At 41.2% G+C, this 27,698-nt stretch overlaps 1 protein-coding gene across 4 annotated transcripts in view; it reads right to left on the bottom strand.

Moving 5' to 3' along the window:
• Positions 1 to 27,698, bottom strand: part of sez6b (seizure related 6 homolog b) — a 200,112-nt gene that overhangs the window by 92,366 nt on the left and 80,048 nt on the right. For all 4 annotated transcript variants that reach the window (XR_013822753.1, XM_079886316.1, XM_079886318.1 and 1 more), the window contains exons 2-3: positions 21,112 to 21,837; positions 19,557 to 19,690 (exon numbers count right to left, since the gene is read on the bottom strand). Coding sequence is in view for 3 of the 4 variants with exons in the window: in XM_079886316.1 (XP_079742442.1) it covers positions 19,557 to 19,690; positions 21,112 to 21,837 (860 nt within the window). In the remaining variant the exon portion in view is untranslated. The remainder of the gene's footprint in view (positions 1 to 19,556; positions 19,691 to 21,111; positions 21,838 to 27,698) is intronic.

The raw sequence follows: 27,698 nt of genomic DNA, 5'->3' as shown, positions 1-27,698 counted from the left end.
ATAATCAACACCTTAAATGGCTGTATAAGCAATGGGAAAAAGAACACGCAGTGAGACGTTTCTCAAGTAATAAGAGATAAATGTACACGCAGTAACACTTTTTAGCGTGGAGTTTCAAGCAATTAGTGAAATCAATGTACTATCTGGCACAGATACAAAGTGATGAGAATGAGTCATTCTCTAATCATAGCTTAATGTGTAAAGATGAAATGTATAAACAATGTTACATTATCAAAATATTCTGTTTGTTTATGCATCGATCAGCCTGACCCAGCAACAGCGGCTCAACCAATGGCACAAGTTTAAGGCAATGTGTTTGCTGTGTTTGCAGAAAGAGGCAGTCAAGCAACAGGAGGTGACAGTAACTGTAAGTGTTTTGTAACTTTTTCTCATTTGATTTAAGTGCAGTTGTAGTTACTAGGAAACAGTGTTTGTTTACTGTGCTCACGAGCTGAAATCTTGTTGGTGAAGTCTCGTTTGTTCGCGCTTAGTCACGTGGTAAACAGTTTTGCTAGTGAGTCTTGGCCTAAGCCAGCTTGCGCTATTTATACAGTGTGTTTTGTAGCACTTATTAGAAAGAAGCAGTCAAGCAACAGGAGGTGACAGAAACTGTAAGTGTTTTGTATCTTTTTCTCATTTGATTTAAGTGCAGTTGTAGTTACTAGGAAACAGTGTTTGTTTACTGTGCTTATGAGCTGAAATCTCGTTGGTGAAGTCTCGTTTGTACTAGTTGTTTTCAACCAGATTTCTTCCTTTCTTATACAGAACAACCACCTGGACAACAAACAGTCTGGTTTCAAAAGCGGACACTCAACTGAGACTGCCCTGCTCACTGTAATTGAAGTTCTGAGACTGGCAAGAGCAGCTTCCAAATCCTCAGTTCTCATCCTGCTGGATCGGTCTGCTGCCTTTGACACAGTTAACCACCAGATCCTTCTGTCAATCCTAAAGACGAAGGGCATCTCGGGAACCGCACTCCAGTGGTTCAAGTCTTACCTCTCAGGTACGACCTTTAGGGTGTCGTGGAGAGGTGAGGTGTCTAAAACCCAACATCTAGCTACTGGGGTGCCTCAGGGCTCAGTGCTTGATCCACTTCTCTTCTCCATCTACATGACATCACTAGGATCTGTGATTCTGAAACATGGCTCTTTCTATCACTGCTACGCTGATGACATACAACTCTACTTCTCATTCCAGCCTGATGATCCGACGGTAGCTGCTCGCATCTCAGCCTGCCTGACAGACATTTCTGGCTGGATGAAGGACCACCACCTTCAACTAAACCTTGCAAAGACAGAGCTGCTTATGGTCCCCGCCAACCCAACACTACACCACAACTTCTCCATTCAGCTAGGTTCATCATCCATAACTCCATGAAGGTCAGCCAGGAACCTTGGAGTTGTGACTGATGATCAATTGAACTTCACAGACCACATTGCTAGAACTGCCCGGTCCTGCAGATTTGCCTTGTACAACATTAGGAGGATCATGCCCTTCCTATCAGAGCATGCTACACAACTCTTTGTCCAAGCACTTGTTCTATCCAGACTGGACTATTGTAATGCTCTCCTGGCAGGTCTTCCAGCTTGCACTATCAAACCTCTGCAACTGATCCAAAATGCTGCAGCTAGAGTGGTCTTTAACGAGCCGAAGAGAGCACACGTCACTCCTCTTCTCATAAAACTGCACTGGTTGCCATTTGCCACTCGCATCAAATTCAAGTCACTGACGTTTGCCTATAGAACAACCACTGGCTATGCTCCCTTTTACCTAAACTCATTACTTCAGACTTACGTGCCATCCAGAAACTTGCATTCTGCAAGTGAACTCCGTCTTGTTGTGCCATCTCAAAGAGGCACAAATTCTTTCTCTGACCTTTTCCGGGTGTAACGGTCACCAGCTGGAGTGCCCTTGAGAGCCACCAGAGAGCACTCAATACCAGACTATTATCACTCCCTCACAAACTACATTTCCCATAACTCACTGCCCGGACTCATCATCACTGATTGCATTCACCAGTGTCTCATCACCCTGTTAGTCTCAGCCTATTTATACCATGTTCACTCATTCACTCACAGCGAAGTTTTGTATGTTGTTGCACTGCATTTCCGTGCGTTTTCCCTGGTTTCATGTCTCTTGGTTTTTGGATTTCTTGCCTCTTCCGTGGATTACTCTTTTGCCTCATACCCCTGCCTGTTTGTTTGTTTGTTTGTTTGTTTGGACTGCCTACCTGTGTTTTGACCTTTTGCCTGTAGATTGGATTACGTGTCTGGATTGCCCCTTAATTAAAGCTGCATTTGGATCTCAACCTTCGTGTCTCGGAGCAGTTTGTGACAGAAAACTTTGCCACACCAAGATCCAGCAGCGATGACCACCATGAATCCAGCAGCACAGATCATGCGTCTCCGTCAGGGAGACCGATCCATTGAGGAATACATCATGGATTTTATTGAGCTGCAAAATACATCACATTTTGCATCTTTCGATGAAGTATGCCTAATGATATTTTTCCGTGGAGGACTATCCGAGCCGTTAAGCTCCCTTATGCCACTTCATCACCCTGGCTGGACCCTGGCCCAATATATAAATCTGGCTCTGCGGTTGTGTGTGTAACCAAGGTTACCAGAGAAAAAAAATTATTGTAATCAATATAATAATAAACTAATGGGAGAATTATTGAAAGCTATTCAATAGAAGTAACATCATAAAAGAAAAAATATATCAATTTCATACTAATGTATATTTTTCATTTGGGCATTACTGTGACCAATGGTGATGAGTTTTGAACTTGAGATGAGCCAATGCGAGCGCAGAATCTGGCGCAGCGGAAAAATTGATTTCCGGGTTTTGCACGAGGGTTATGCGTGAAGTTAGAGGCAGCTCTCTCTCTCGTGCACGGATGCCTGATGAGCGCGGTGTCACGACGCTCCGAGAAACAGAAAGAAAATTATCTTCTAGATGAGTTCTGTCGATGGATTGATGTGAGTGAAATGACGCACTTTATTTCCAGTTAGTTATGAGTGATGTTGGTATTGTTATGAGAGTGAAACGGACATTCAACTGGTTAATATAAAAATGTTTGGTGACATACATATACTTGATTAGCATCAGAGTATTGCTGAGGTGTTTATAATGGAGTGTATTTTTGATTAAAAAGGGTAAAGAGAACGATTTAAACGGGACGTGCTGTACCTGAACCACTCTGGAATTTTTGTGAGTTTAACGATCTCCTTGGTAAGTCAAATTGCTTTGTAACTGTTACAAATCAGACTGTTATTTTTGTATAAGAGGAAAAGCAAGCGAAATTAAATCTGTGAGTGATTTATATGTATTAAAAAAATGTTTAATGCTGTATCTGGTTAATAACAGCTAAACTGACAGTAAATTGGTTAATATATTAATCAGTACATTATGTTGAAAGTCACAAACTTTGCTTTTGTGAAAGAAATATTCTTTATTCGAAAAATGCATTTATTAATGTCCAAGTTCTGGGTAAAATGGATTCATTTATGGTCATGAGTTAAAGATGTTTATTGTATGTTGTTACAACAAAGATATTAATGATATTTTTGTGACCTTGACTGTTCAAGGTCAGGTTTTTTTTTCTGTTGTTCTGTCCTTTTCGATTGATGTCCTCTGTCTGATGTGATGCTGTGTTGGTGCCTGTATTCTGGATTTGTCCCGGCCTTCCAGTGGTTTTGAGGAGGGTTTGGACTGGCGAGCCTCCCTTGAGTCAGTCTTGGATCTTTCAGTTGAGGAAAGACAAGTCTTTGCACTGATTTGAACTGCGACTGGTAGGAAAAAGAATAACTTTCCTCATCTTTTGTTTTTTTTCTCGGATGGAGACCTTTTCCATTATCAACAGATAAAGGACAACTAACTTTTTCTACGGACTTTGCAAATAACTCTTTTTCACAAAGACTGAACATTTTGATTCTATTCAATTGAAAAATCTTTGTTGTTAAATTGGGTGTATATTGTTTATTTGGGTTTTGATAATTGATACTGATTGCTTACCAAAGACACAAGTGTGTACAAGTACAATGAGTGAGTACATTTAACCTTTATTGAGTTAAGGGAACACTGCAGTAAGCGTAGTGAGCTGACTTTACCTCGTTGAAACCTAAAGAGAAAAATTGAGACCTAAAAAAAAACAAAGGAAATAACAGCAAGATTTGGGAAGTTACATTCTTGTGGAAAAAAAATTCATATTCATATTCTTATTTTTATTTTTTTTATTTTATTTGTTTATCAATTAATGTAATTCACCTGTTGAGTTGTCATACTGAAAATACAGTGTGTTCAAACGAGTGTTCACTGTTGTTGTGGCATCTTTCTCAGTAGCGAATCTGTTTCTTCTGAAACGCTGGTCCATAGATTGGCATATAACAAGTTATTTATTAATCTACTAGTTAATAGCCAGAGAGTAAGCGCTACAAAAAGTTGGCGAGCCAGCCAGGAGATTGATTGCCTAACAACAACCGTGACTTCTCAGTACGACAAAACAAATCAAATTCTTACTGAGAAACAAGATATCCAAGTGTTAACAATATGGATATAGTGGAACGAGAAAATGTGAATGTTTCCAATGCTGTTATAGTTGGTGGCATAACACTGAGTGATTCTGACCAAAACTTAGAATCATGGCTAGTACGGTATGGCAGCATTAGTCGTACTCTACTGATTGATGACCCCACATCTGAATTTCATCGGCAGGCTATAATAGAGTTTGCACATAGCTCTGCAATGACCACCCTGAAACTTCTATTGCCCTTGAGTATTGTTAGCACTTCAGATGCAGATGTCATATTCACTGTGCGTGCCCTAAGCAGTGTATATACTCCTGTAGTTAAAGATAATTCTACTAAGGGTTATTTGGCAGAATTGAAAGCCATTGCTAATGCTACTGGCAAATCTTTTGAAGAAGTGCTTCAAGAGGAGTTGGTAAAAATTAGGTCAGTTGGTCCTACCACTGAGCAGTTGCCCAGCGGTCATGTAGCAGACTCCCAAACTCGAGGACTCTGCACTGCTAGTTCTTTCAATGGCCGTGGGTCACCTGCCACAACCCCGAGAATGGGAGAAAGTAGAGATGGAGCTTTCTCACCAAATGTATCTCCATTGCCGGGGGTGGAATGCCAGAAAACTCAAAACCTGTCCAAGGAAAATGAGAATACTGTACCTAATGCTGGTGGAATTAACAGTCCTTCAACCACAGGGATGTCGCAACCAGTTCTGACTATGGATATGATAGATCCTCCTGCTGTGCAAAGAGTCGTGGTTGAGCATGTGGTGAGGACAAGTGACGTGACAGCCCAGCATACTTCATTACGTCTTAGATCTTTTTCAGGGAAAATTCCACGTCCACCCAATGAGCCAACATGACTTTGAAACATGGCGAGCAAATGTGAAATTCCTGCTGGACGATCCATCTGTTTCAGACTTGTCCCGTACTAGAAGAATCCTAGACAGCTTGCTTCCACCTGCTGCTGACGTAATCAAACACGTTAGCCCACAATCATCGCCCTCCGTATACTTGGAGTTGCTAGAGTCAGTGTATGGATCAGTGGAGGATGGGGAAGAGCTGCTGGCAAAGTTTATGACGATGTTGCAGAATCAGGGAGAAAAGCCCTCCAGCTACCTGCATCGATTACAAGTGATGTTAAGTGCAACGGTGAGAAGAGGTGGCATTGCAGAGACGGAGCGTGACCGCAGTTTGCTGAAGCAGTTCTGTCGTGGGTGCTGGGATCAGGACTTAATCGTCAATCTTCAGCTGGAAAGGAGAACGAATAACCCACCTACCTTCGCTGAACTAGTAGTGTCTGTCAGAACGGAGGAAGACAGGAGAGCTTCAAAGGAGGATAGGATGAGGAGTCATTTTGGGATGACTAAACAAGGTCTAGCCCCTTCCAAGTCACGAGCTGCAGCTCATCAGTTGTCTGCTCACCCACATGAGGTAGCCAGTGGAGCAGCCCCTGAAACAGACTCCATGCGGAAGCAAATATCAGAAATTCATGCTCAACTTGCCTCCATGCAACCATTGACTCACCAGAAGTGCCAGCCCGCTCGTTCCAAAGTGATGGATGTGACTTCGTTAAAAAAGGAACTGACTGAACTACGAGCCCAGATTCAAGCTATGGAATCTGCAGTCTCACCAAAAGTCCAGAACAAAAGCTCAGAGGCTGAGGAAATTGCTGAACTTACAAGACAGGTTGCGGAGTTGAAAGCTCAACTAACTGTCTCAGATTCACAGAAGCATCAGCCAGGAAGAACATCTGGGTTCAGGATTCCTTCCACGACTTCACAGCCCAAGCGAACTAGACAAGAAAGTGACTCAGTCAGTAGTAGCGGATTGACCTCAACTAGACCCCGTCCAAGCTACTGTTTTCGTTGCGGAGAAGACGGTCATATCGCCGTAAACTGTGAAAATGATCCAGATCCTGCCAAAGTAGAAAGCAAACGACATCAGCTGAGGGAGAAACAGGCTCAGTGGGACCTGAAAAACAGAGTTGCATCCCAGAGGTTAAACTCCAATCAGTCTCTGTAGCAGGGCGTACGGAAACTGAGGGAAGACCCACATGCCCTAACAAACCTAGAAAAGCATTCAACAAGTGTCATGAAGTAATTCAGAGAAATCTACCAAGAGGATTGGTTGGAATGAAATGTACTGCGAAGTTGGTTGTTGAAGGAACTCCAGTGAATTGTTTGATAGACACAGGTTCCCAAGTAACCACCATTCCGCTTTCCTTTTACCAAAATCATCTGTTGAAACATCCTATGAAGTCACTTGAGTCTTTACTTGTAGAGGGAGCAAATGGACAGTCAGTCCCTTACTTGGGCTATGTAGAGCTCACTCTGACATTCCCTTCAGAGTTCTTGGGAGTAAAATCAGAAGTTACCACGTTAGCCCTAGTGGTCCCTGATTTGATGCACATGCCCCAGGTCCTAGTGGGAACAAACTCCCTTGATGCTCTTTATGCAAACCATGCTCAAGAAGGTCCAGGAAACCTCAATCCAGCTTTTAATGGATATCGAGCAGTGCTCAAAGTTCTTGATGTCAGACATAAACAAATGAGCACTGAAGTTCTGGGATGTGTAACGTTGGAGGGGACTACTCCAAAAGTTGTGTCAGCAGGGAGTGTAGCTGTTCTTGATGGAGTTGTTAATCTGAGTCGCTGTTCTCCTGAGAGCTTGACAACATTAGGGCAGCCAGAAATGTCTTCTATGCCAGGTGGATTATTAGTGGCTAGTGGACTGTACACTTTGCCTGCTAAGCGCTCCTTTACTTTACCTGTAGTGGTGAGAAATGACACCCAGATTGACATAACTGTTCCACCAAAAGCTATGATCGCCGAAATGTACACTGTTCATCGCGTGATGGAGACGCAGCCAAGAGATGATGCTTCTCATATTCAATTGAACTCTGGCAGTTCACCGCTAAAATTTGATTTCGGTGATTCCCCGTTACCAGCAGAGTGGAGAACCCGAATATTCGCCTTACTGAACACAATGCCTGAGGTGTTTGCCTTACATGACATGGATTATGGTCATACGGATAAAGTGAGACATCACATCAAACTAAGTGATGAAACTCCTTTTAAGCATCGAGCTAGGCCCATTCACCCACAGGATGTTGACGCGGTTCGTAAACACCTGCAAGACTTGTTGGCTGCTGGAATTATTAGAGAATCTGAGTCTCCCTTTGCCTCCCCTATTGTGGTGGTGAGGAAGAAGGATAATTCAGTACGCCTTTGTATTGACTTCAGAAAACTCAACTCCCAGACGATAAAGGACGCCTATGCGCTTCCCAACTTGGAAGAGGTGTTTTCCGTTTTAACCGGCTCAAAGTGGTTCTCCGTTCTGGATTTGAAGTCGGGGTACTACCAAATCGAGATGGAGGAGGCGGATAAACACAAGACAGCTTTCGTGTGCCCGCAAGGATTCTGGGAGTTTAACCGGATGCCGCAAGGGATTACAAATGCTCCCAGTACCTTTCAACGGCTCATGGAGCGCTGTATGGGTGATCTGAATCGGAAAAGAGGTACTTGTTTTCATAGACGACCTTATCATTTTTTCAGAATCCCTTGAAGAGCATGAACATCGATTAGTGCAGGTCCTTACCCGTCTGAAGGAATATGGCTTGAAACTCTCGCCTGAAAAATGTAAATTTTTTCAGACTTCAGTGCGATATTTGGGACATATTGTTTCTCAGCACGGTGTAGAAACAGACCCAGTGAAAATTGAGGCCATCAAAACCTGGCCAAGGCCACAAACACTCAAGGAACTGAAATCATTCTTAGGATTCGCCGGGTATTACAGGAGGTTCGTTCAAGACTTTTCTAAAATAGTCAAGCCACTCAACAACCTCACGGCTGGATACCCCCCAATTCGAAAAGGAAGGAAATGTAAAGACCCGAATCGTCATTACTATGATCCAAAGGAAAAGCTGGGAGACAGGTGGGATGCTTCTTGTCAGCAGGCATTTGAGACAATTGTGGAGAAATTAACAACTGCTCCAGTTTTGGGATATGCTGACCCTAGATTGCCATATGTATTACATACTGATGCCAGCACCATAGGCTTAGGTGCCGCTTTATATCAAGAACAAGAAGGCCATTTGAGGGTCCTTGCTTATGCTAGTCGAGGACTAACTAAGAGTGAAGCCAGATATCCTGCTCATAAACTGGAGTTTCTGGCCCTCAAGTGGGCGGTTACCTCAAAGTTCAGCGACTATTTGTACGGGGCTGAGTTTACTGTTGTAACCGACAGTAACCCCTTAACTTATATCCTGACTTCGGCCAAATTGGACTCTACCAGTTATAGATGGCTGTCTGGGTTATCAGCGTATAATTTCAAGATTCACTACAGAGCAGGAGCCCAAAACCAGGATGCCGATGGGTTGTCCAGGCGTCCAAACGGTCCGCTGTTGAATGATCTGGAGTCTCAAAAAGAACAGGAGAGAATTAAACAATTCACTCTGAATCATCTAGCTGATATTGACGAAGATCTGTCTTTGATCCTGCCAGAAGCAATGAAGGCGGTGTGTGAGAAACATCAGGTTAGCCAGGCACAGGATGAGCATCACCCTGTCTTGATGGCATTAGTGGAGTCTTTGACGATGGATGCTGGTGCATTGCCTCAAGAATTCCAAGAAGAATATGACAATGGCTTACCTGTGATCCCTCACCTCTCTGAGGAAGATTTAGCAGCCCAGCAACGATCGGATCCAGAGTTGAAGGTGGTCCTTGAGTACCTAGAGTCTGGTGAAAAACCCCGTGGTAGGAGGTCCCAGTCACCTACTATGGCAATGTGGATGAGAGAGTGGAATAAGCTTGAAGTCAAGAATGGAGTGTTGTATCGGAAAAGAATGGATCAAGGTAGAGCGTTGAGTCAACTAGTGTTACCCAAGGATCTTCGAGAGATGGTACTCACCAGTTTACATGATGACATGGGCCATCTAGGGCTCGAGCGAACTCTTGACCTCCTTCGCTACCGGTTCTATTGGCCTAAAATGGCTGATGCTGTGGCGAGAAAAATCAAACCCTGTGAGCGTTGTATTCGGAGGAAATCTCCACCACAGAGAGCAGCTCCTTTAGTGAACATACAGACCAGCAGGCCCATGGAGCTGGTCTGTATGGACTTCTTGTCGGTAGAGCCAGACAGTAGCAACGCAAAGGATATATTGGTCATTACAGACCATTTTACGAAGTATGCCCTTGCGATACCTACAAAAGATCAGAAGGCTCGGACTGTGGCCAAATGTCTCTGGGATCATTTCCTAATGCACTATGGCTTTCCTGAAAAATTGCATAGTGATCAGGGCCCAGATTTCGAATCACGAACCATTAAAGAGCTGTGCAAAGTCGTGGGTATCCGTAATGTGAGGACGACCCCCTATCATCCAAGAGGGAACCCAGTGGAGCGGTTCAACAGGACCTTGCTGCAAATGTTGGGAACCCTGGAGAATGACAAGAAGGCCCACTGGAAGGAATTTGTTAAACCGCTTGTGCATGCATACAACTGCACAAAGAACGATGTTACGGGGTACTCACCTTACGAAATGATGTTCGGACGCCAGCCTCGATTGCCCGTGGATCTTGCTTTTGGACTTTCAGTAAATGATTCCTTCCAGTCTCACTCACAGTATGTAAAATCTCTGAAGAATAGGTTGGAGGAGAGTTACCAGCTCGCAACTCGCAACGCTATGAAGGTAGCAGAGAGAAACAAAAGGAGATTTGATAGGAATGTAGTTGCCTCCGTTCTGGACATAGGTGATCGAGTCCTAGTAAGGAATGTCCGGCTAAGAGGAAAACACAAAATAGCGGACAAATGGGAACCTGACATCTATGTTGTGTTAAAGAAAAGCAGTGGTATTCCTGTGTATACAGTTCGCCCAGAAGGAAAGGAAAGTCCAGTGCGTACTTTGCATCGCGATTTACTTCTGCCCTGTGGGTTCTTGCCCAGCACTGCTGTTGAAGAATCTGTCCAGCAAAAAGAACATCGTAGGCCTAGGACAAGAGCCCAGTCCAGAGTTAAGGATGTTGCTGAAGCAGAGACTGTGTATAGTCATTCTGAATCTGAGAGCGAATCTGTTCACTTTGATATGCCTGAAGAGTCCTTGGAGTTCACTACTAGAGTTGTTTCTGAAGCAAGACCAATTCATGACTCAGAGAGTTCATTGGTCACAAGGAACGTACCTCAAGTTGAGTCAGAGAGTTCATCATCTGTCGTCATGGATCCTTCAAGAGATGATTTACCTGTTGAACAAAATTCAATCAGTGATGGAGTAGAGAGGAACTCACCTGTGATGCATCACATAGAACCGCACACCTCTGGGGTTGAACCTGAAAGGAATAGTGAGGACAAATTAGCGAAAGTAACTTCAGAAAAAGAATGTAACGAATCAAGTGAGCTACCTGAATTGTTTGAAGTGGTGAATGAAATTGGACCTGATGCACATGTAGAGAACACCACTTCTCATCTTGATTTACCCCCAGTCAGACATCTTCTAGACATTCCAACTGTGGAAGATGATGCAGGAGATATGGGTCCAAGACGTTCAAAAAGACAGAGTAGACCACCAGACAAGCTGCAGTATGCACGGCTGGGAAATCCGTTGATTTCAGTCATTCAGTCTTTATTGCAAGGATTGAGCTCTGCACTTTCTGAGTCAGTGGGGGAATCAGATTATAAATACCACAGTTCTGGATCCAATGCAGCTTCACCAGTTTGACCTAGCCACTCCCAAGCACAGGGACGTGCTTTGATTCAGGAGGGGAAAGTGTAACCAAGGTTACCAGAGAAAAAAAATTATTGTAATCAATATAATAATAAACTAATGGGAGAATTATTGAAAGCTATTCAATAGAAGTAACATCATAAAAGAAAAAATATATCAATTTCATACTAATGTATATTTTTCATTTGGGCATTACTGTGACCAATGGTGATGAGTTTTGAACTTGAGATGAGCCAATGCGAGCGCAGAATCTGGCGCAGCGGAAAAATTGATTTCCGGGTTTTGCACGAGGGTTATGCGTGAAGTTAGAGGCAGCTCTCTCTCTCGTGCACGGATGCCTGATGAGCGCGGTGTCACGACGCTCCGAGAAACAGAAAGAAAATTATCTTCTAGATGAGTTCTGTCGATGGATTGATGTGAGTGAAATGACGCACTTTATTTCCAGTTAGTTATGAGTGATGTTGGTATTGTTATGAGAGTGAAACGGACATTCAACTGGTTAATATAAAAATGTTTGGTGACATACATATACTTGATTAGCATCAGAGTATTGCTGAGGTGTTTATGGAGTGTATTTTTGATTAAAAAGGGTAAAGAGAACGATTTAAACGGGACGTGCTGTACCTGAACCACTCTGGAATTTTTGTGAGTTTAACGATCTCCTTGGTAAGTCAAATTGCTTTGTAACTGTTACAAATCAGACTGTTATTTTTGTATAAGAGGAAAAGCAAGCGAAATTAAATCTGTGAGTGATTTATATGTATTAAAAAAATGTTTAATGCTGTATCTGGTTAATAACAGCTAAACTGACAGTAAATTGGTTAATATATTAATCAGTACATTATGTTGAAAGTCACAAACTTTGCTTTTGTGAAAGAAATATTCTTTATTCGAAAAATGCATTTATTAATGTCCAAGTTCTGGGTAAAATGGATTCATTTACGGTCATGAGTTAAAGATGTTTATTGTATGTTGTTACAACAAAGATATTAATGATATTTTTGTGACCTTGACTGTTCAAGGTCAGGTTTTTTTTTCTGTTGTTCTGTCCTTTTCGATTGATGTCCTCTGTCTGATGTGATGCTGTGTTGGTGCCTGTATTCTGGATTTGTCCCGGCCTTCCAGTGGTTTTGAGGAGGGTTTGGACTGGCGAGCCTCCCTTGAGTCAGTCTTGGATCTTTCAGTTGAGGAAAGACAAGTCTTTGCACTGATTTGAACTGCGACTGGTAGGAAAAAGAATAACTTTCCTCATCTTTTGTTTTTTTTCTCGGATGGAGACCTTTTCCGTTATCAACAGATAAAGGACAACTAACTTTTTCTACGGACTTTGCAAATAACTCTTTTTCACAAAGACTGAACATTTTGATTCTATTCAATTGAAAAATCTTTGTTGTTAAATTGGGTGTATATTGTTTATTTGGGTTTTGATAATTGATACTGATTGCTTACCAAAGACACAAGTGTGTACAAGTACAATGAGTGAGTACATTTAACCTTTATTGAGTTAAGGGAACACTGCAGTAAGCGTAGTGAGCTGACTTTACCTCGTTGAAACCTAAAGAGAAAAATTGAGACCTAAAAAAAAACAAAGGAAATAACAGCAAGATTTGGGAAGTTACATTCTTGTGGAAAAAAAATTCATATTCATATTCTTATTTTTATTTTTTTTATTTTATTTGTTTATCAATTAATGTAATTCACCTGTTGAGTTGTCATACTGAAAATACAGTGTGTTCAAACGAGTGTTCACTGTTGTTGTGGCATCTTTCTCAGTAGCGAATCTGTTTCTTCTGAAACGCTGGTCCATAGATTGGCATATAACAAGTTATTTATTAATCTACTAGTTAATAGCCAGAGAGTAAGCGCTACATGTGGATCTCCCTTCACTGTGGGCGAACTGGGGGAGGATTCACCCTTAAAACTTTTTTTTGGGGGGGGGGGGGGGGGGTATACAGCCGAAGCTCGGAGCAGCCGGAGCGTGGCCCACCGCAGACTGCACCATCAGCCAGCACAATTGCAATTGGAGAGGACTGGTGTCCAAGCTGGCTGATCTGCCACTGACATCTGCCCGAGCAGCCGATATCCCGAGATTTTCACTGGTCTCAGCACTCTCCATTCCCCAGGCCGCCATGCCAGAATCTGTTCACGTCACGTCTGCCGATCTAGAGACTGTTCACGTCACGTCTACCGATCCAGAGACTGTTCACGTCACGTCTGCCGATCCAGAGACTGTTCACGTCACGTCTGCCGATCCAGAGACTGTTCACGTCACGTTTGCCGATCCAGAGACTGTTCACGTCACGCCTGCCGAGCCAGTGTCTCCAGACAAGATGGCCGCCGCCGAGCCAGTGTCTCCGGACAAGATGGCCGCCACCGAGCCAGTGTCTCCGGACAAGATGGCCGCCACCACGTAGCCTGAGCCCTCAGCAGAGATGGCTGCCGCCACGCCTGAACCTGAACCCTCAGCAGAGTTGGCCGCCGACACGCCTGAACCTGAGCCCTCAGCAGAGATGGCTGCCGACACGCCTGAACCTGAGCCCTCAGCAGAGATGGCTGCCGACACGCCTGAACCTGAGCCCTCAGCAGAGATGGCTGCCGACACGCCTGAACCTGAGCCCTCAGCAGAGATGGACGCCGACATGCCTGAACCTGTGCCCTCAGCAGAGATGGCTGCTGCCACGCTTTCTGTTCCTGTCCCTGAGCCGGTTCCTGAGCCGGTGTCTGTTCCTGAGCCGGTGTCTTTTCCTGCCCATAACCCCATAGCCGCCCCCAAGGAAATCCTCCCTGGCTGCTTGAAGGGTCGTCTCCTCCCTGGCCGTCTGCACAGCCTGCTCCGCCCTGGCCGCCTGAAGGTTCGTCTCCTCCCTGGCCGCCTGAAGGGTCGTCTCCTCCCTGGCCGCCTGAAGGGTCGTCTCCTCCCTGGTCGCCTGCACTGCCTGCTCCTCCCTGGTCGCCTGCACTGCCTGCTCCTCCCTGGTCGCCTGCACTGCCTGCTCCTCCCTGGTCACCTGCACTGCCTGGTCCGCCCTGGTCGCCTGCACTAACTGCTAAGCCCTGGCCTCCCGTCTTGCCGCAATCTCCAGGTCCTCTTCTGCTCCACGGGCCTGGCCCTCCATCCCGCCCCCGGGTCCGCCTCCGCTCCACCTCCCTCCTGGACGATTTTAGTGCGTCTGGAAGCCGCTCCTTTGAGGGAGGGCTATGTAACGGTCACCAGCTGGAGTGCCCTTGAGAGCCACTAGAGGGCACTCAATACCAGACTATTATCACTCCCTCACAAACTACATTTCCCATAACTCACTGCCCGGACTCATCATCACTGATTGCATTCACCTGTGTCTCATCACCCTGTTAGTCTCAGCCTATTTATACCATGTTCACTCATTCACTCACTGCGAAGTTTTGTATGTTGTTGCACTGCATTTCCGAGCGTTTTCCCTGGTTTCATGTCTCTTGGTTTTTGGATTTCTTGCCTGTTCCGTGGATTACTCTTTTGCCTCATACCCCTGCCTGTTTGTTTGTTTGTTTGTTTTTTTGTTTGTTTGGACTGCCTACCTGTGTTTTGACCTTTTGCCTGTATATTGGATTACGTGTCTGGATTGCCCCTTAATTAAAGCTGCATTTGGATCTCAACCTTCGTGTCTCGGAGCAGTTCGTGACACCGGGTCTGTTCCATGCTGGTGGAATGATCTACCTAACTCAATCAGAGCTGACTGAGTCCGTGGCCATTTTCAAGAAACGTCTGAAGACGCATCTTTTTCGGCAACACCTGATCCATTAATACTACCACTTTATCATCTATTCTATATCTATTATCTTCAAAAAAAAAAAAAAAAAAAAAAGTACACGTACTGCGTTAGATTAAACTGGGAAGGGCATATTTTGTCCTATTGTTAGTTTCACTGCTTCTATTGTTCTCATTTGGAAGTTGCTTTGGATAAAAGCGTCTGCTAAATGAATAAATGTAAATGTAATAAATGTTTGCTCGACCAATAGCAGATTGTCGGTGTGTTTGCAGAAACCTGTGAGAATTTTTTTACATACAGTAAGTGTGGGCACTGCATTTCTAACTTAAATGTGCAAGGCTTCCTTTTTAGCTGTAGAAAGACAGTCCGTTATGCTTGATGTTGCAAACTGAAATTTTATTTATAATACTTTGTTATTCTTCTAGTTATTTACCTATAGCTGGAATATGAATCGCAAATCTTGCACAGGAAATAGCTTCCTTCCACGTTGAAAATAGGGTGGATAGCTCGAAGCTCGAGCTGTTAGCCTGCACTCCTCAGCACCCCAAGATTCAGACTCATTAAATTTCCAATGTGCCATCTTGCTCTCTTATTAACTTGGTAATTGTTTACAAGCAGTGATAATACCCAGAGTCATGGCAACTGTCATGGCTGAGTGGACAAAAGTGATCTCCGAGCACCAGGCTGCCATACTAAACATCTACTCTCTGTCCAAAACAGAATTTGGAATGAGGACGAGCTATTTTTTTCTGCTCAGCCCTAATAGACAAGATATGTCTTGCTTGCGGGCAACATCAGTGTGAAGATCATTACATTAAACTGTACATTCAGGCACTAATACATTAGGACCTGAAATTTAAGACACTTAAAAAGAATAGCTTTTTTTCAGTTTGTTCTCATTACGGTACATTTAGCTGTAATGTCAAGCAACTAATAGAGCGTTTTACAATGTATTTTTTCTTACAATAATAGTGATCGTCTCTCCTGTTCCATCTGAGGAAGAAGCTTAAAGTTGAACATATAAACTGTCCAGACACCAAAGATGTCGAAAGTAACATGATACCAAGTCAACAACATAAATAAAATAAAATCACAGCAGTTCCTGGTCCCCATCCAATTTCACTGAATAAAAGCAGCATTCCATTAAATCTCTCCTTTTGTTCAATGCAAATATATATATATTTTTAGTCTCCTTTTTTTTTTTTTTTTGTGCTCTGCATTTCATTAGACTTATTTGATTACAATTTTTTCTAATTCATAATGTTTACTTGAATAATTAATACTGGTGTAGGATACTTGAACTTGCACAAGCACTGTTTACCTCAGTTGTATCCATGTTTTATAGTTTTTTATTTTGCTTGTAATTTTCTTTATTTAATTTGTTATTGAACGTTGCCTGTTTACTTGAATAATTAATTGAAAAAACCTGAGGAAACTTTTATTTTAATTGAGAAATATTTAAAAGACGAAATGCCATTGGTGTGTGCCATTGTTAATTTAATTTGTTAATATATAAATATTTAACTTTGTAAATCAATTAAGTTCTCAATAGCATATTAGTTTGTGCTGTGGAATTATCAAGAATTGTGAAATATCACTGGTACTGGTATTTTGACAATGCCAAAAGATATTATTTACCAAATAACAGGAATCATCTGTGGTGAATAATTGGGTCAAATGAGATCAAACTCAACTTCCATCAAGAAATGTATCCTCAACAAAAAAGGATGTTTTGAAGTGGCACTACACAGATGATATTTGAACTCCAATAAAAGCGAGCACCTTACAGCTGCTGTACTTCCTCAGATGACTCATCTCCATCACCGTAGGAGATTTCAGCTGGATGTAGCTCTCGGGGGAGATGGAGTCTAAAGTTCAGCATGTGGGTATTAGAGGAAGAGTGAGCCACGACCTGAGCTCCCTCCGCTGAGCTCAGACTGATGAGGGTTTAGCCATTTGGCCTGGATCAGCAGGTCACTTCTGTACGGGTGATGAGCCCTCTGCCCAGCACAGCCCTCAACATGCAAGGTCAGCAACTACCCGCCACCACTAATACCTGATTCCCAGATGAATCCAGCAGGTGAAGGCCACGGCCATGGAGCAGGAGCAGGAAGCGAAAATGGCACGATGGGTGCAATCTAAAGAAGCAAATCTCTTTCTATCTTCCTTGAGTGTATGATGGAAATGACTTAAATGCAGTTTAACCTTCCTGATGGCCGCCTTCAAAGTCCAAGATCTTCACGAGGTCTCAAAACTGGATTGTATACAGCAATATATGGCATTCAGAGAGACTTCTGGATCAGTGGAAGACTTAAGCAGGACCGATCAAATAAATTAAGCCGTAAGACCAAGGCAAATGCAAAGCAGGCCCTCGCATTGTCGGAATTAAACATTATTTTTGTCTATCAGCAGAAGGATGGGGCTGCTTTAATTAAGTTAAGAGTTGCTTGAGAGACAGTTTAACAGGAGGACATAAAAAAATACCGTAAACAAACAAAAGGAGTTGACAGATAATCCATAAGCAATTAATTAGGGGAGGAACTGTGTGGCTTCTGCACATATCAGTCACATTGAATAATTGCTGGAAAAGAGATAGATATTTATACACTGTCCTGGGTTAACAAGTCTGTACAAGGAGAGGAGGAATGAGATGAGACACAAGACTCCCCTCCCTCTCACCGTCCTTTTCTCCCTACCGACTTGCAGTTGCGCAAGATGGTTGACAGTGATTTGGTATGCGCAATCTTTACTATTCAAGATATATTAGCCAAACCATCTGGAAGGTCAGAGAGGTAATGGCTATTGTATATTTTATGAAGGAGGCTGCAGTTAATCATACAGATGAAGGTGATTTTTGTGAGGCCACATCATGGTTTTGTTCCAAACCCTAGAGAGCTTCCATGCTGTCTATACAGTCTACACAGGCAGCATCCTAACCAAAATGGAGCCCAACCAAAAATTGGCTTGTGGACTCTATGTGACGAAAGAGAAAAACTGAACTCAAACTAATATACTGAAAATAAAAGAAAATAATAAGAAAAAAGAAAATAGTACTGTTAATATTTAGCAAGTTAGGCGCACTTTTAGGGGTCGAATTTTAACAGGACAAAATTATTTTGTAACAACACTCTTCACTACTGATTAAAATACAGTTATACTGTTTGTAGAATTGACATTTCCTGACTCTATTTACCATCTTAATAAATAAATAAACAAATAAACAAACAAATTAATTATTGAAAAGTTCTGTCATGAAACTCGAGATAGAGCAGGCTGATAGGTCCTTAACTCAACCTGCTAACAATCACACCATTCTCTATAGGGCACAGCTGATTGGTTCCTGCTGAATCAGTAGCCAATGAGCTCACTGCTCAACCTTCAAACATTTGGTCAGCATTGCAGTAGAAGTTGCAGCGCACTTTCCGAAACCCTCCTCCTTCCTCAGCTCCACCTGTATAGATCTGCTATTGGTAATTCATGTACGCTATATTGTACAGCAGCAGCATGTCTTACTTGCTCACAACAGCATGTCGTGTATGTATTGGCAGTGGTAAGTTCATGTACTCTGCAGCAGCAATAACCAACAGCAGCAGCAGCGCCAAGACCAAACATATCAACACTGTCATATCCAGCATGCGAAACACTCAAAGTTGTCATGACAGAAATTAACTAATTAATTATTGAGCTTATTGCAATGGATTCTGGCATTGGTCATGAAGTATACATGCAATTATTTTGATCAAAACTTTATTTTACAGTCCTGTTCCAATGTACATACTATTTACTTATTATAGTTATTACAATAACTGGGTAATAACTAGATACTAACCCTGAACCTACCCATAAACCTAACCTTAACCCATGTAGTTAACTTATATTAACCAGTACTTTCTTAGATAAGTACACTGTAAGTACATGTAAGTGCACATACTGTAAAATAAAGTGCAACCAAAATAACTTATAATACAGCTTATTTTAACAACATCTGGAACAGACTTCATTTCAGCAGTATGTCTAAAAGAAAATGTTGTCCATGTAGGCAGATAACTGGGATCCAAAACAAAACCCAAACCATTCAAATACATCAGCCATTTCTGTCAGTTTATGTACAGTATGAACAGCGGCTGCATTTAAATGTGACCTTTATTTAAAAAAAACTCCATAAAGCTGAAGGTAGTAATTTTTCTGATGTTAAAATGAAATGAATATGCCTTTACTCATATTCAGAGATACCTATAAGAAAGCTGTTTGCAGGTTGATTTCTAAAAAGCGTAACACTGTGTCTCTTTGGTGCTAATAAAACATTTCCAACCAGTTGGACAGCAACACTGAATCAACCAATGGGGTGAGTTGGGGCGAAGGCTGAGCATTTGTCCAACCAATGCCTGACAGGGAAAGATTGCTCGCAAAACCTGTGTAAAAACTATCATTATTTTTGCAATTCTGTTTATTGCTGGAGGCACAGAAATTACACACTTAACCTTTCAAGAATAAAAGAGCAGAACTGGATTACCACAGTAATTTAGATCATTTCCAGAGACTGGGTCAATAACAAAAGCACAGTGTGATGAATTTACCTGAATTTCCACACCATAGCCCATGTAGACTGTCACGGTGTATGTGCAGTCAAGATTCGTATTGTACCAACTCCTGGCTTGCTGTGGCGTCTCTATGTAGCCTCCCGGCGATGTGAAATTGGTGTTGCATGGAGCTGCATTAGAAAAGGTAGAAGAACAGAGAGAGACAGAGAAAGTGTGAGCCTTTCAACAGAGGCGAGCCTTTTTTCATTCTCTCCACCTCACTTCATTGCATTGTCTCCCATCTTTAATTGTCTTTCAAGGTTTTCTCATTTTCTGTCAGGATCAACAGGGTCAGTTTTCCTGCCCTGCTGTGTAGGAGAATGCAGACAATTCTAGTGAAATGGCAAGTGAGTGAATATTTTCTGGTAGCCTTGAGGTCTTTCTGCTCTGTCGGCTCCTTTATCTCCCTCTAGAGTAAAGAGCTGTAGGTCACAAGATATGTTCTCGCTCCATATAAATTCAAACTCTTGGCTTAGTCATTAGGGATATGCAAAATGACATATTTTCAAATTTGAATTGTCAGATGATTGTCTGAACAACTAGTTGGCTAGCGGTCTCAAGGAAGCCCTGTATAATTGAACTGCATCACTTCCAACAGCCCAATCAGATCAAAGTTTTTTATTATATGGACACACTTACACATAAAAAAAATAGGCTAATTAACTTAGGGATGCACTGATTTTGACCTATATTGATAAGTAGATAGATATTAAAATGTTATATTCTTTTGAGCTAAAAATCAAATCAAAGTTGTTTTAAATGCTAACGGTGAATTTAGGGTTCACAACATTATAATGTACTGTGTTGTGTTTTTAAATATTAACATTAAGAGAGTGTTAGATGATGACTAGAAGGTAATGTAAATGTAAGGTAATTGATATGATCATGCACTATTTAATATCCAATATTGGATGATACCAATTAATTATTAAAATTAACAATCTCTAATATCCACTGATAACCAATATGGTATCTATTTATCGCGCATTTCTATTAATAGATAATACAAACTTACTGAGTTCTCAAACTTACTGATGTCAGGGGGCACTGAAATTAATTAATAATAATTAAATAAAAATAATAGATTAAAGATTTATTCATATAAAACATATAACAAATTAACAAATGCCCCATGTAATAAAAGAAAAAAAACTGAAAGCTGAAAGTTGAATATACATATATAAAACACAAATTAATATTCATTTTCAATGACACATTCCCTTGCTTTCATACATAATATCATATGGTTTGCATTGATTGTTCTGTGATTTTAAAGGGACAAAACAAGATTGAAATCACAATTAAAAAGCAATTATTGTAAACATTATGGGTGATAGCTTATGTTTTTTCTGACCCTGCACAATACTATCAAAGTCATAGTAAGAAAGGTGTCAAATAGAGCGGCACAAAATCACTTATCCAGTTGCAACTTTAAACCCACATCTTTAGGCACAAGCAGAGCAAGTAAAACTGTGAAGAGCCCTGAATCAGGCATTAGAAAACTGTGAGAAATATATGTAAATCTTAGTCAAGCTGATCGTGTGAATGGTACCTGGCGTCTGCATGGTCGTAATGACTGTTGTAGTGATGATGGTGGAGGTGGTGGTCTCATCATCCAAAGCCCCAGGCATTGATGATGCTTTTACAGCAACATCACTTCCTGGAGTGCCATGTATCTTGATCATCGAGGACTTTTCTTTGTCTCTTTTCACCGGGATAGGCTCGTTGTTTAAGGTCGCAGTGTCATCACCTGTATCTAACTTTTTGGAAGCAGGCGGTGTGGATGTGTGTGCATCAGTAGTGGTCAATGACGCTACGGTCATTGATATTGGTGGTTCCTTTGTGCTTCTCCTCTGAGTTTCTGCTGAAGGTTGGTGTTGGATGTTGGGCACGTGTGGCTGGGTGAGGGCAGCGGCCGATGGAGCCAGTGTGGTGGTTCTGGGAGCTGCTACATCAGAGAATGGAGGCGCGTCCTCGTGTGGGACCAGCGGTGTGGACAGATCCTGGAGGAGATGGGAACTAGAGGATGGCACTGTGGGATGGTGAGCTGCCCCTCCGCTGTCCTGAAAATACTGCTCGTGGCTTTGGCCTCGGGGGTCGTAAGGCGGGTAGGGCTTAAAAGGTGGGTGGTGGTCGAGGCCACTGTAAGGAGGAGCGGTTGTAATATGAGGCAGGTCTCTGTCTGTGTCCTGTGTGGTGTGATATGGATTAGACCCGTCCTCTGCTTCCAGCTGACCTCCTCTTTGGGTGACTGCTAACCTCCCATTTATAAAAGAACCTAGAGGAGGCAATCAATAAAAGCAGAGCTCATTATGAAACATACAGTAAGTTTAGAACAGTGTTAACCTCATAATAAACAAAACTTCTGATGAAAATGTACGTTGTGAAGGGTTTTTTGACTTACATTATGAAGTCAGTGATAACGTAATGAAACAATCCTAAATAATCAATCAATCATTTTGGGGGATGGGGGGATTTGCCACAGCACCAGTGCTTTCAGACCAGCAGTGCTAGACCCGCAGCCACGGGACGGAAGTGAGAGGCGGAGCTTATACATTTAATATAGTTGTGCGACTAATACACGGAATGTTTTTTTATTAAATATGAGCGGTTTTCACATGAATTTTGATCAGATCAATACAATATTTAACAATAATACAAAAAAGTCACTTTTTTGTTCATACGAACATAAGATATGATGACACAATAGGTTATTGTTAGTTCGATGATATAGGCTACAACTAAACAACTTTTTTGTTTTAAAAAATATATGAATAAATGTGTAACACTGTAAAATGTTTCTCATTTGACTATATTTTTTCTTCATGTTCATGTTGTTACAAATAATACTTAAGACCCAAAGTGACATATTTAATGTCAAATATACAGTATAATCATATGAAATTCAAAATAAACATTTAACACAAAGCCTTGAAAAAGTGAAATGTGCATTTCACTGTATGAAAACCAGTAGAACATTTAAAAAATATAGCTATAAAATAATTTTTTTTTTATTATAAATGGCTGATCATTTAAAAAGAAACACGCAAACAACAAACTTATGAGCGCTCATAATTTACTCTATATTCTTTTAAAAGCGTATGTAACAGACGTACTTGATTAAGTAACTTGCAATTTTGCTTCAACCAGAGATGTCGATAGGTGTCGAAGGTGCCATATTTCTGTTGTGTACCTTTCTATTTTCAGTATAAAGGATTTATTTAATCCAAATAAAACAGACTAAAATGAATAAATATGTCATGAAAACAAATAACTACTGACTAAATTTAAAGAACATTTTAATCAAACACTTAAAATGAAAATCTGTAAAAACATTGGGTTAGAACTAAAATAATAACTTGTTCAAACAACTATAGCTCCTTTTAACATATTTCAAAGGCAGCCACCCTCCTTTGTGTAAAGTCTTGCAACTAATTTTCTGTCTCTACCACCCAAGGAGAGGAGGACTGTGTGCTATATGGCATGTGACGCTTTGTGGTTCAGCCATACGCAATTGCAAAGCATTCAAACTGTGGGGTCAGAACCCCCAGAACATTAACAAAATGGAAAAGTATCCACTAAATGGATTATGATTGTAGACGCTTTGAAAATGCCACGGAGCGTGTGGAGAAAAAAAAAAAGATAAACTCCTTTGCCATAATTGTTCATTTGAATGCTCTCTCTCCTCCCCAAGCCAATTAATGAGTGCATACCTTCATCAGGCGGCACTGGAAATGAGTGGATTTGAGAAGTGTGGCGGTGAAAATGGATCTCCCCCACCTGCACCTGCTGAGATGTAATCAGCCGGCTTTCAGGAGGGGAAACTTTTGATTTCACAATGCTTCATTTGCACCCTAATGACTCTCTTTCTGTTTCACGACTAACTAATAACAATCTGCTTCCAACAATGGAGCCTGGTGTATATGAAGAGCATTCCTATGAAGGGAAGGGAGAGGATGATATCTCAAACCGAACAGATCTGACGGACTATTTTTCCCCCTGTCCTATGAAGTTTCAGAAGCAAAAGATACACATCGTTTCGTAGAGCGGTGATGTGTGTTTTATGAGAGATTGACTTCGCTTTGAGGGTAAAAATCACATCGACATCTAACGCATCCCCCACATCCACACCAAAAAAAATGACACATGAGAGACAAAGCAAAGGGCAGGAATTCCTCAATTCCTGTCATATATTTAGAATTCATTCATTTGTAGATCAAACCCCAAAAGCAGATAGGAAGTTTTTGACAAGCACACCAAGATGCAAAAATCATCAGCTCTAAATGTCAGTCAGGGTTTTGCTTTATGTTTTATTTATTAGCTGTGCCCTTACATGAGTGATTATAAAATAACTGATCTCAAATTTCAAGGTTGTTATATTAGACAGTCTGAACGTAATGAATGTGCCTAATATTATGACGTGAATTATTATCAATTTCACCCTGAGCACAAACATCTCTGGAAAGAGCCGCTCACAGAATGTTGGGAGTTCTTAACTTAAAAAAGCTTCACTATGCATATTGAAGACTAAAACTTTTACTTTTTAATGTTATATTTGATTATTTTTCTTTATTCATTTTCATAATAATTTCCAAATGTATTTTGTGAAGTCAGAGTATGATGTACAAGTGTGCTGATGAGAAATCTGGGATGAGCTATATTTTACTTAGAGGTATGTGTGCAATGCAACGTTCACTGAGCAGAGATGTTCCACTGATGATGATGCTTCAGTTGGCATGTTCTTTACAAGGAAAGGAATGTTTCAACTGATGCAAATGTATACACTGAAGGGTAGTTTCTGGAAAGTGGATTGTGCCATGTGCAAGCATGACATATATATGCTCCATTTTTAAAGCTTAAGCAACATGTTTTGCTACCTTACAAGGAAGTTGTAAGTCGCTCTGTATAAAAGCTCAATCTTACTGCACCACCCCAGAGAAACTGAGAGATGACGGGGTGAGAGGAAGGAGAAACACAAAGGCATGATGGGGTGAGAGGAAGGAGGAAATAAAGGCATGAGGGGGTGAGGGAGGAGAAACCCAGAGAAACCATTTACAGCTAGCATGATGAGGATAGAGAAATGGGGAACAGAGAAATCTGGAATGAAGACCACCTCTCATGTAGCCTTATTCTTATATGCCTGTTTCTCTCGTATGTCTGACACATGTATAAATAATAAATCTCTTGGCAAAGTAACTGGTGTAGCTTCCGTGATTCAACCATATTGGGGGAAAGCATGATTTTTAAAGTCTACAATATCACACTCAATGTCACAGGGATTTTGCGTCTGGAAAAAATAAAGTAAAAATCAGCATTCCCAAATGCTTCCCAGTGGAAAGTCCCATATACCCCCTGCACTTCACATAACCCAAGCAATTCATAGTCCAGCTCCTCTAAAAACTCCATGCAAGACCAAACAGACGTGGCGCGCTGAGGCAGGAGAGTGTTTGATTTGCTCCATTAGTGCTGGTGGAGTATAAACAGAATCTCTCAGACTGACTTCACTGTCTGTTCAAAGGTCCCTCAGTGCTGTGCTCTTCAATGGATTTGACTTTTAAATGACCATGAGCTTGCCTTAGAAGCTTTTTACACAAACCAGCGGGGGAGTGTGGGCTTTGTTTTACCCTCTGTTGCATTTTCTCTTAACTTGCAAATAGGTATGTTCACTGAACTCCTGTTTAAATAGTGCCCTTTAGGCGCGAAACACAACGAAGGAAGAATAACTGCAAATAACAGCTGAAGGGAGAAGTGGGGTGGCTCTCATTTTTATGCAAAAAGTTTCAGACCCTGAAACATCTGCAAAGAAGCACATCATCTAGTAGTCATTTTTTATAAGACGCTTTTATCCAAAGTGACTTACAGCACAGGTATTACCTGAGCAATCTCTCTGCAGCAATCTGGTTTCCTTCCTGCTTTCACATAGCCTACTCCTAAAAATGCTCCTACTTTTGAGGTCACATGTCTGCGAGTGTTTTTGCACATTGCATGCGCTTTTCTATTAGAGCTACAGTAGAAATAGAAGTTTGCCACACATAAATAAATAAATACAAACTAAAAATATATTAAATATATTATTACTATATTTATATATAATTTATTATTCATTTCAGTAGGCTCAAAAATGATATCATATAATATAATAATATAATTGCATGTCATCTGAATAAACAAATAAACCAACAAACAAACAAATAAACAAATAGTTTGTGGAACTTTGTGAATCAAATTGGCACCACTATATATACAGTGCTATGCATAAGTTTAGACACCCATACTAAAGTTGACTAAAAAGAGGAATAAAAAATCATCTTTTGGAAACTGAACTTAATGCCTTAATTTAAAAAAATTAGGAAAAATACAACCTTTAAGGACACCAATTTTCTTTGTGAATGAATAATGTATCGTATGTATCGTAATGTATCGTAATGAATAATGTAATGTATGCACCCTGTATTTTAAGGAAGAACATTTATTTATTTACGATACATTATTCATTCACAAAGAAAATTGGTGTCCTTAAAGGTTGGATTTTTCCTAATTTTTTAAATTAAGGCATTAAGTTCAATTTCCAAAAGATGATTTTTTATTCCTCTTTTTAGTCAACTTTAGCATGGGTGTCTAAACTTATACATAGCACTGTATTTATTCCAACAGGCCTAAATACATAGTTATGAAAGATAGAAGATAGTCTAAAAGGTTTATTAAAGGTCTAAAGTTCTCACTTGTCATGTATCACAACTGTTCAGTGTTTTCAACCATATAATGTTTATTTTATGTTATTTAAATACAAAAATTATAGTTTGTAAAATACACAATGATATAGAAGCAGCAATATTCCTTTCACATATAATTTGACGACGTGTTTTATTGATATCGGATACACACTGTGCATGTACTGTAATTCTAAAGTTATTCTTCTTATTATAAACTATAATAACTATTCTTTTCCCAGTTCACCGACCCATTACTTGTGTCTTTTTGTGGCTGCGGTGTCACGTGACAAGCATGCGAGGCGATCACTGTACATGCACGCCGGTGCCCCCTCAAAAATACTAAGTGCATGACGCCCCGTCATCATCCAAAACCAGCCTAGAGACAGATGGATACTGCTTCATCTCCCAGAGCTCATGTACCAGCTGTGTGGTTGGAGGACGGAGAGTTTGACTTTGATACTAAACATTGGCGGGCAGTAGGCGGGCACTCTTCTGTGATTTCTTTCCACATGCCACTCAGCAAAACCTTAACTCATTTTTTTTCCCTTACCACTGTTTGCATTGATTAAATTATTACTGCTTCCCTGGAAGGATGTTTTTCTGTCGCTTTAAGTGAGTTTTGATAACAGCTCAGCAAGGAGACCGGTATCGTGTTTTAAGAGAGCGAGACAGATTGTGAGAAAAAGGAGACGGAGAGACAGATACAGAGAGAAAACACACACCACAAGCCACAAGCTATAGTGAAAACTACAAAAAAAGAGAGAAAGACTGAGGCAAAGCACTCCCCTCCCTATTGTGTACAGCTAGCATCAATAATGCACCAGGGAAACTAACACAGCACCTCCCTCACAGCTATACGTCTTCAGCCTCCACTGTGGGGAAAAAAAAAACCCTGCAGGAAGAAGCACACAACCAAGTCTAATTTATGAAAAAGAAAACAAGAGGGAAAACAAATCAAACTGCACTTCTGCCAGAGGAAGTAACTACATCTGACATCACTCATTTAAGTTGAGCTGCTGAGTTCACTGAAATGACGGTACTGGAAATATACATAGTTTAGTGTTTAAGGAGCTTAAATGACTCATCACACCTCTCTATTCAACTACCTTCCCAGTCAAGGTCTCTCCATCTCCTTCCCATTAACAGTCATGCCGTCCTTTCCTTTTATTGTCCTCCATCTCTATCTCTCTCCACCTCCTTCTTTCAGCCAAAGTCAGTCCAACTCGAAGAGACACAAAGGCCGACTGAGTGATGGAGAACCGCCTCAAGAGGAACTTTGATGTTTATCATTGAGCTTTTCAAAGACTGTAACTAAAAATGGGGCTTATCTTGAACAGACCGCAGAATTCTAAATAAACGGAGATGATTACATTTCCGAGCAATTTCATTCACTGGAGGAACGGTTCGCAGAAAGGCCTAAAAACAC

This window comes from Squalius cephalus (assembly GCF_949319135.1).
Source record: "Squalius cephalus genome assembly, chromosome: 11".
NCBI classification, from domain to species: domain Eukaryota; kingdom Metazoa; phylum Chordata; class Actinopteri; order Cypriniformes; family Leuciscidae; genus Squalius; species Squalius cephalus.
Note: the sequence above shows the minus strand (reverse complement) of the source record. Positions and strands in the feature narration are given on the sequence as shown.